General features: G+C 41.4%; 3 protein-coding genes across 3 annotated transcripts; all 3 read right to left on the bottom strand.

Annotated features, from left to right (window-relative positions):
- Positions 1-230: 230 nt before the first annotated feature.
- On the bottom strand, positions 231-958 carry LOC113215719 (uncharacterized). Its single transcript, XM_052274239.1, has 4 exons — positions 902-958; positions 655-807; positions 476-552; positions 231-390 (listed from the first exon to the last, which is right to left on the bottom strand). The coding sequence occupies exons 1-4, from the start codon at positions 956-958 to the stop codon at positions 231-233; spliced, it is 447 nt and encodes a 148-aa protein (XP_052130199.1).
- Positions 959-2,930: 1,972 nt separating this feature from the next.
- On the bottom strand, positions 2,931-5,295 carry LOC127751138 (ubiquitin-conjugating enzyme E2 Z-like). Its single transcript, XM_052274238.1, has 5 exons — positions 5,291-5,295; positions 4,958-5,218; positions 4,625-4,739; positions 4,342-4,539; positions 2,931-3,113 (listed from the first exon to the last, which is right to left on the bottom strand). Exons 1-5 carry the CDS (start codon positions 5,293-5,295, stop codon positions 2,931-2,933), a joined length of 762 nt encoding a protein of 253 aa, XP_052130198.1.
- A 1,988-nt stretch (positions 5,296-7,283) lies between these two features.
- LOC127751139 (ubiquitin-conjugating enzyme E2 Z-like) lies at positions 7,284-8,854 on the bottom strand. The gene is made up of 5 exons (XM_052274240.1): positions 8,781-8,854; positions 8,407-8,667; positions 7,772-7,886; positions 7,467-7,673; positions 7,284-7,385 (listed from the first exon to the last, which is right to left on the bottom strand). The coding sequence occupies exons 1-5, from the start codon at positions 8,852-8,854 to the stop codon at positions 7,284-7,286; spliced, it is 759 nt and encodes a 252-aa protein (XP_052130200.1).
- Positions 8,855-10,314: the final 1,460 nt, after the last annotated feature.

The raw sequence follows: 10,314 nt of genomic DNA, 5'->3' as shown, positions 1-10,314 counted from the left end.
GGAAGCATTCTCCTACGACGGTGCAGAACTACACCAACATTCCAATTATTTGCTGTAAGGGCGCGCAGCGCTCTATTTTCTGGGTAAGAAGTAACTTCCATGACTAGCATCATGTTGTTGTTGTACTCTACCGGTCTCTCAGGCCCTGCAACAAAATAGGAGTAGAATTAGGATACTAAGGGGAAAAAAGGTGGTTGTTAAACGATACAATTTTGCCAACATACCACCAGCTAACACATCCACATCCACATCTTCGCTATAGCCTCATACATGGCTTTATCTGTATCCAGCATCCGTGCAGCCTCCATATTAAGTGGTAAATCAGGATTTGGGTCGGCGAGCAACCCATGAATAGCCTCAGAAACTTCAAGAAGGGTTGTAGCAGGAGACCTGCAGGGAAGAAAAAAGGTATCAGTGAATTGAACCTTTGCAGCACAAGCCAAGAGACCAAAATTGAGATTCTAATCATACATACCAAGAACTGAGAACGCTAACACACACTCTACCAACAGAGGATATGTTGGGGTGCCAAATCGTAGTAGACATGTAAACCTGAAAAACATCACCACATTAAGTCAAAAATTGATAAACCATCAATGAAAACTACAATGAATCAAAATCCGAACCAAGAGTAGGAATTTGACAAGTGTCTACCTTGGGCGCCTGAAATGGAAAATCAAGAGGCAGGTTCAAGCGGACATCAAAGGTACCTCCAGCATATGGTGATTCGGCTGGTCCTACCACGCTAACTTCAATGAATCGCATACCGATCGTATCATAATCTGTCAAGCATATTCCGTCGATGGCCTGAAAAAAGAGCCGTGTTGCAAAACTCAGACAGAATGAGAGTAAAGGTTATGGCACTCCGCCCGCGGGCTCGAGGTAAGTGATGGGGACTCACGTGCTTGGTAAAATCAGCTATGTCCTTCATGAAACGGTGGGCTCGTACTTCAGCCATGTTTGCTTGCGAGAAATGGACTGACCCTCCTGTGACGGTTAACACGATGCCGGTGATGGCGCGGGAACGGAGGGAGTGGGGGGTGAGAAGCCAGACAAGCTGCGCAACTCACGAACACGAAACAAGCGTAGAGAAGTCGTCAAAAATGAAAAGAAGAATACACGCACAGATGGTTGTCACTCAAATTAACTTTGACCGACTCAATCGAAATCCATAAACTCCGCTGTGTCCCTAAATTATTCAAAACTAAAGGCGAATATAGTTTTAGAGGACGGCCAGCACTGACGGTTGGACACATGATGTATTTTGTTTACAAAAGCGATCATCTCTAGCAGACGTTGCGGAAAGAAGGAAAACATCATAGCCAGAAACCACATATTCTGTGAAGTTTTGATCATTAAATTCTTATTAAAATATAAAAAATGTCAATGCTGCATGCTGGCAGGAGTGGAGATGTCGATGACAATGCTAGTGGTCCCTCAAGCTATAGTGAGTGTCACTTTGAAAGTACATAACCTCAGGAACTGTGAACACAATGATAACTTATCTCCGACACTTGTGTTACATTGCAGCTTTGGGCGGGTCTGACTGGTGGGATGACGTTTACGAAGCTGCCGACCTGACAAGAACACACTTTGCCTCCGTGCCTTATTTCGCAGTCCATGCAAAGCAATCAAGTCAAGGTGAGGGATAGCATAACTATCATAGCTTCCAACACACTCACTGGTCGAGCTTGTATCTATTATTCCTTGTTGCAGCTGTTCAAGCTTTGAAAACCCAGACACCAGAACCGAAGCAACAACAAGAAGGAGGAAGGAAAACCTACATTAATGCTTGTGAGGCAGGACCAACATTCGATGATGAGACAGCAGGTAAAACTGATTGTCTTATAAGCTGGGTTGTGCATTCACTCCATTCAATATGTGATCCTTTCATTCATGTACTTTTATGCCTCTGTATTTGTGGATATTTGGATGAGCAAATAAACAATCCTGCCTGAGTTAGCTTTGTTTTACTGCTTTGTACATTGATCAGCAAGTTTTATCCCAAATAAGAAGTGGTTGAGCAAGTAATCCCTCACCAAAATTTTACCATGTATGTTCCAACCCCACAATTCGGCCATCATAGTCATCCAAGTTTGTTAACACATGAATCTCTAAATTTCAGCAGAATAATGTGGTAGCACGTCCCCGTCGCACATCTCTAAGTCCCACCAATGCCCTGCGCAATGGATTAGAATCAGCCTCATCCAGACCCTAAACAAATGTCACCGCATCTAGTATTTCCCAATTTATGTATGAGGTGGCTTTCAGAGTGTAGTGTGATGTGAGGCAGGTCTTTCCATAAGCTTGACTTAGTAGAGACAGACCTCTTACCATAACTGTACCATGTTGTAGAAACCCAACAGTATAGAGCCAAAGCTCTTGGGATGATTAGTTTAAATTCTCAATAAAATTAGACAAAAGTACAGTCAGGACAAATTGTTTATTGTAAATGAGAAACATTAAGGTACAAATGGGATCAATTGTATAAAAATTCTCACTCCTACAGTCCAGTCCAAGGAGGAAAAATTAAACAAACACCATTTAAAAGGGAAGAAAAAGCTAGCAAGATCAAAAGGTTAATAAAAACAATCAAGACTTAAATATCTAGTCACAATGAAGGTACAAATGGGATCAATTGACTTAGTTTCGCTACAAGAAACAGTAAATGTATAAAAATTCTCACTCCTATAGTCCAGTCCAAGGAGGAAAAATTAAACAAACACCATTTAAAAGTGAAGAAAAAGCTAGCAAGATAAAAAGGTTAATAAAAACATTCAAGACTTAAATGTCTAGTCACACAATTGACTACACACTAGTCAGAATACAAAATAAAATAGTCAAAATTGCCATGAGGGAATGATTTTGGTGTGAGTTTGCTGCTGAGAGGACAACTCATACCCCAAAGGATTTTCTTCCTTTTTAAACCTCTACTGTTCAAATATATCAGGTGACATAGACCTCTTATTCAAGGTGTTGCGGAAAGGATCCCCATCTGATGCGTGATTCTCTCCAAACCCAGTTTCCTCATCCAATCGTAGTTTGAAGTTTTCTTCAGACACAGAAGTCTTTGCGTAGAGACTGGCTAGACGTGCAATTGCACTAGTGGATAACTAGTCACGAATTTAAGTATACAAAAACACACAGTACAACTTTACCTTATTCGAAAAGTTAGAGATATTTAAAATACACAGATTAGGAATGCTGCATTGAAATCACAGCTGATACAGTCTAAGGTGAAGGCTTAGGTACCCCTACCTTGCAAGAAGAGCCTGGGTGAACTCAGTGTACTCTGCCGCAAGATAAGGATATTAGTTCAACCATTGCATAATAACATAAACTAGAACTAGAAGGTTGGCCCAAGTACAACACTGTAGTTACACACCAAGTCAAGGGAAAGCGTAAACCTTCATAGTATTAATACGCTAAAAAAGGGCATGGCAATGCAGAAGACGTGTAACTGGTAACTATCAAAGTTATTCCTGGATAACTAGTCAAAAATTTAAGAATACAAAAACACAAAGTACAAATTTTAAATTAAATTGACAGATGTTGATGATGCAACTTTACTTTGTTTTAAAAGTTTGAGATATTTAAAATACACAGATTAGGAATGCTGCATTGAAATCACAGCTGATTCAGTCTAAGGTGAAGGCTTAGGTATCCCTACCTTGCAAGCAGAGCCTGGGTGAACTCAGTGTACTCTGCTGCAAGATAAGGATATTAGTTCAACCATTGCAAAATAACAATATAAACAAGATAAGGATATTAGTTCAACCATTGCAAAATAACAATATAAACTAGAACAAGAACAAGAAGGTTGGCCATTAAAGACACTAAGCTGAAACAAATTTTTTAAACATTTCAAAAGTAGAATCAGATGTAGACTGGATTGAGCTGCGATTGCCTGAAGTCAGTGCCACAGGTTGGGCACGTTTTCATGTACTTGTTTATCTGCGCATCACTTTGGAGCCAGGCAGTCATGCAGTGGTCATGAGCATAATGCCCACATGGCGTGTTTAACATTTTGCAGTTGTCTGACACTTCATAGCAAACGCCACATATAAGTCCAACTTTGAACAAAAATTCTCATTCTCCTCTTCTTTATGTTTTCTTGCTAACGTAGAGGTCAAAAAGTGAACAGTCGCCGATTAAGATTATTAATGTATGGGAAGTTAGAAAATTTATTCTAAAATCTTTCTACGCAATTCATTGAACATTTCTAAAATGCTAACTTGCCCGCGTCTCACTGAAATGTTGTAGAATGGAACCTGATAAAAAAAATATAGGTATACAGTGATACTGGACCCCTTTATATCAGTAGATTAGTAATTGACATACTTTCAAGAGTTTTGGGACCGATTCCATATTCCTTATGGCCAGTTCTTCATACATGTGGAAATTTTGAATGAAAGTTCTTTGAATGAAGTGTTTCAGTGGCTGAGGCAAATTTGTCTCCTCTAGCATAGCAGCTACAGCTGAATGAAGAGTCTTTGTTTGTACATACAGGTTGTACTGTTCAACTGCCAGAGGTTCAGCCTGTGGAAGTAGAAACAAATTGTCATTAGGCAGGCCAACACAACAATAGCTTTCATGACTTTTCAAAGGAAAAGTTACTGCCAACCTCTTCATCAAACCCTGGTTCATTGTAAATTGGATTTTCACACATCACACTTTGAATTGAGATAAGAACGCCTTCAATTGTATGACTTGGCAACCATCCAGGTCCAAACCATGTCCTGCAAATGATTAGAGTACAACAATTATGTGTGTTGCAAAAGTGTTTCAGCTAATGCATTAATATTTGAATAGAATAAACATACATAAATGATTTCCACTGAGTATGGGCTTTTATGGCAAGAAATTTTATAGGTCTCATCGGCCAACGCTTATGCACCTTTGCCACTCCAAATAATTAATCCCAAACATCAATTGAAATATGGTATGGTGCACTTACCCCAAAATGCTCAGGCAGACTTTCCCGCAACTATAAAAGTTGGGATTAAATCTAACAGTGCCAGCACCAGTAGTCATGAGCTTCACCTTAGGAGGACTTAAAGGATAATCAGAGGTGCACTTTAAAATGAAGTAAAAAAAACCACCATTGTAAGGGGTGTTAGTGGCACCAGAAATGAGAGCATGGACAATAGTGAAGTCTTCGTCATCAATGTGCGCAGTAACCCCACATGGTGGATTGTCCATTAGAGAGGCAATATCTCTGTGGAAAAGAAAAGAAAGCAATATGATAACAGCTCATCCCAAACCAAAGATTAATAGCAAACACTCTAACATCATGGTAAAATCAATGTCTGATTATTTTAAGAAGGGGAAAACTTTGAGGAACTCCAATAATTTGAGAAAAAATCCTCAGATTTAGAGGAAGTCTCCTCAAAATGTGTTGGAATTACCCTCATTTTTTAATGACATCCTCTCAAAATCTGAGGAGTTCTCCTCACAGTTTTCCCCTTTCGCTAAAAAAAATCAGACATTGATGTAACCGTGGTCCATGGTACTCCCTGTTCTGCTGCTCACATTCAAAGAGTTAAAGAAAGCTGGGAAGTGAAATTATTTTAACAAAACACAATTTAGATTTATGGTTCAGTTTTGTGATAAAAGCAATATGCATATAGTCCGGCCAGCCAAAGGTGACGCCTGGCTTAGCATGGGCTCTTATGGGCGGCTACAGCAAACCCAGGCGTCACCTTTGGCTGGCCGGACTATACACTTTTAAAGCCACATTCCCAACTGCTTTATTCAGTGTTCTTGTACTGCGCAGTACAAGGTACCAGTACTTTTCCAGCCATTAAATCTTTGAAACCAGCCAGGATATGCCTACATGAGGTGCACTGCACGCTGTACGCTCTTTCATTTGTACTTGAGTACAAGTGTGTTACAATTTGGTAAAGAATAAACTGACACGGCACCATCAGCAAGTAACTCGCTTCACCACTCCGGTAGCAAAGTTTCATCAATAAGCACCCAGCGCTGAAGGGGCAAGAAAGGGTTGAACAGAAATATAAGTTAGAAACGTTATGTACTAGACGTATTGTAGAGGTTGAGGTCTACTTTCAGACCAAATACACGTCTATGTACAAGTCAAAATGGACCAAAAGTAAACGTCATCGTCTTTTAGACGTCTAATCGACGTCGAGTAGAATATGCATTCTGGCTGGGCAGTAACTCCATCGCGACCGTCAAACGGAGCACATTACTAATACAACTATAACTAAAAATGTACTATCTTTTAACGTTACCTCTGAATTCTTCGTGTGCACATAGAGGAGAATTGGCCGCTGTCAGCAACATAAGCGAAAGGGTCCCAACTATATAAGTTCACAGACATGATTTCCTTTCGATAAAGTTAATTTTCAGAATGGGCACAAGCACTGTTTTGTGGAGCCGAGTCCCAGTCCGGAATATTGAAGTTGTAAAGTGCTCCAGAACTCAGAACCAAAACCACAGATCACGCTTGCTTACTTGCAGACAGCCGAGCTCCCAGCCCCACCAAATCAACATATGAAAACTAAACGATTCTGCAGTCAGTGAGAATTTCGGAACCGTGGTGCTGAGTAGGAAGCCTTTCCATCTAACATTTCCGAAAATTTTTAGTTAATCACAGAACTTATCTGGCGTTGAAACGTTGAACGGTACCGATGCAAGACGAGCCGACCTACTGCGCGCAGGGCGCGGCCCGTTGGTGTACCTGTAGCGGCGCGGGGTGTTCGAAGGGTCGTCGTGGCGCTGCTGTCGCGCCTCGCCGCCGAGCCGAGAGCATCCGCAGATGCGGCGACGTGCTACGAGACGTGCTACTGACGTGGGGTGGTTGTGCCTGTCGTTCCCCGCACCCGCCGCCGAGCCGAGAGCATCCGCAGATGCGGCGACGTGCTACGAGACGTGCTACTGACGTGGGGTGGTGCTTCTGTAGAAAGGCAGCACCTACAGGGTGCCAATTTGGCGCATTTTCAAAACCAACCAAAAGCGCCTTTGGAGCGCTCCATACATTCGCCCAAAAAAACGCCCTTTGGTGAGCTTTTTCATCAAAAGACATCACATCACACACTATAAAGGGGGGGGGGGAACAAATTCAAATTAATTAACATAAGCAACAGCACTCAAGCAGTGCCTAAGATGAGATTTAATTAAGATGAGCACAAACTGAACAATTGGAAGACAACTGTGTCAAATTCTTGCCTTAAGTAGGCCAAAATACATTTCTTTGATTTGGCTTTTTGGTTATGCATCTTCCTAACATAACATAAACTGATTGAAACTGCATGCAGGTATTAATGTTGTTTTTTTTTTTGTCGTATGGCATCAACAGTTGCGTGTAAGCATTTAAGACATTCTTCAGAACTATCAAGGCACTCAACTGCGTAGAGCGGGACCTGCAATTGGGAATAGTGTAATAAATGATAAGTTATAAGAACCAAGTGGGATTGCTGGAACATACTTGTAATAAAAAATACCATTATAATATCAGATGCTTGCTCCATTCTCTTCATTGCCAAACCCTCATAAAAATCGTAATTTGCTTCAAAGTGTTCTTCAATGCATTTGGATAGCGGGAGAGGGATATTTAAATTGGTTTCGTTGATCAGCATTCCACAAATTGCTACTCTTAATGTTTCACACTTGACATAATTGTTGTAGGCCTCAACATCATCGGGTGAATCCTGACAATCAGAAAAATGTCAACATTATTAGAAGGTACAGCCGGTAGAATGGTACACTTTAGTACTGTAAATGAACTAGGTAATTTTTTTTTTTTCACCTCTTCATTGAACCCTGGCTCATTGAGCAAAGGATTCTCATTCATTAAACTTTGAATACTAAGTAGCACAGCCGCTAGATTACACGTTGGGAGCCAGCAGGGTCCAGGCCAAGTTCTACAAATAGAATCAATATGTGTGGGTATACAAGATGGGACAACTCAAGTGTTTATTTATTGATAGCAAGCAATTTTTAAGATGTCGAAGTGAAACTCTTACTGCCTAAATTCTTAATACGCATTATCTCACTGCCTGAATTTAGACAAGGGCCAAAATTTAGGCAGAGAGGGACTCACTTCGACAGCCAAAAACAGTCAAATGATTAACAGTGAGCGTTCCTTGTTAATTGGGGTGCCCTTGAAGCGTCTAAGCAAGGGGACAATTGTGCACTTGTGTGTGCATTTAAGATTGTTTTTAGGAGAAGATAGGAAACCAGTACAAAAACAACAGGTTTTAGGAGACAATAACACAAAGTATTGATGTCGATGTGACATTAGGTTTCCATGTAAAAGTAATTCATTGGTCAAAATAAACTTTAAAGATTCCAAAATAAAACACTGTACATCTTTTTCTAAAACCTCGCGATCCAGGAAATTCATAGCGCTTCACCACTTTGATTTCAAATATTTTCACTTACCCAAGAATACTCAGGCACACATAGCCTTTTTCATATAAGTTGGGATTAAATCGAATAGTCCCAGCTCCTGTTGTCATGAAACGGACTTTGGGTGGTTGCAAAGGGTAATCGTGTGGGCATTTAAGAAGGAAGTAGAAAAAACCACCTTCATATGGTGTACCACTGGGACCAAGTATCAAGGCATGAACCAAAGTAAAGTCTTCGTCATCTACATGAATGAAGACGCCGGGAGGAGGATTCGTGAATAAAGAAGCAATGTCTCTGTAAACGAATAAATAAAAATAATCATTCAGAAAATTGCCAACAGAAGACCACAGACTACCAACAAGCTGCCATTTTTGCACTAATATTTTTTGAAAATTAATTGGTCTAACCTCTGAAACCTGCCGATGGCCAACTCAGAGGGAGGGGAATGATACTCCAATGGGTCCCAATCTTTGATCGACATGTTTACTGTTGATAGGTGCAAATAGTTGTTGCTAGATAAAATGAGTCAACAAACCGATTGCGGTGACAAATCTAAACGACAATGATGGACGCTTAATAGCACGCGCTTTCCTTACTTTACCAAGTTCAGGCGGTAGAAAGAATCAGGCACCCATCGAGCTTTCAGAACCACAAGGCCACAGCTACAGGGCTGGCTGCGGCGGGTCGCACATCCCGTCGCACGTCCGCGTCAACCCGCGCCGCGCAGCAGCGCACAGCATAGCCACCTTACGTCAGGAAATACTAGCGAGTAGCAGATGAAGGGGCGGGCTTTCGCACTGCAATTTATTTGCTGCACCTTAATTTTCATTTCTTTTCGTGACACCCAGGGATGTGAGGTGAGCGCGAGTGAGTAGAGATTTGAGTTACTTTTACGTTGGCAGCAGTGCTGGTCGAAATGGACACATCACACAGTGAGCATCAATTAGCGTCAATGAACGTACCCTGGCGTTCCTCATCGTCAAATGCAGCACATTTCGTTCATCTCTCGCCGTTGACTGACTTCGAAGTGGAGTGTCGTCTTGCTGTGTGACTGTTTCTTCGTTTCGGTTCCTGACACAAGTGAAGTGAGTAATTGATTTTAAGGCAGCCTTTTCTCTCGCAATCTCGTGTATTTATCTTATTATTATTATTAGCGTGTGAGTTTTGTCGAATGGCTAGTTATTATACCCCTCGGGTTCAGGCTCTCTGAGTTTGGATTGGACACCAATTCGTGAATTGCCCATCTAAAGTACTGGCGTTAAACTCGAGGGAATTTTTATTTTTTTCCTGTACCTTAGCAGTATCTTTGGTCGTTTTGTATGCCTCTGCACGGGCGTGGTCGTGATCTTGTCATTCCCTATCCCCACATGCTCTTGGGCGTCAAACGCTCGAGTTTATAGGAATTAAAGGATGTTGCGCGAATCATTCGCTGTTTTGATCAGGCCTTTATCCGTGGCTAATTTCTGATGAGTTGTGACTCACTCGGTCCTCTCATGACCCAAAGCACGAGAGTACGAGATGGAGCCTGTCATGCCCTTTCAGGCATACAGACACAAAGCGCCATGCTGTAATGTTTCTGACAGTTTCATTCTTATTTCAGGATGGATACACCCGAGGTCCTCCGGAACAAGCGTCGATTATGGCTTGACTCGCTCGGTGGGAGTGGGAGTACAGCTCAAACCTCTGTTGGCCTTAATTGTAAGTGTAATTGCAGCTCCTTACATCTAGCAATATTTCAACTTGCTCGACCTGTCTGCTCACATTGTCTTCAAAATAAGGTTGTTGCTTTTGAGAACAATTCAGTGCTGCAGTGATGATGAATTTCTTGTTTGTTTTGCAGGCGATGCATTGGCGTCATTTGTGCCTCACGTGCAACCTACTGGTCCAAATTTAAGTGCATCAACAAGCAATGTTGCACAATATTCAGATGTTAAAGGTAAG

This window comes from Frankliniella occidentalis, unplaced genomic scaffold (assembly GCF_000697945.3).
Source record: "Frankliniella occidentalis isolate FOCC.00 unplaced genomic scaffold, Focc_3.1 Scaffold359, whole genome shotgun sequence".
Classification (NCBI taxonomy): Eukaryota; Metazoa; Arthropoda; class Insecta; order Thysanoptera; family Thripidae; genus Frankliniella; species Frankliniella occidentalis.
This window is presented reverse-complemented; position numbering and strand designations above follow the sequence as displayed.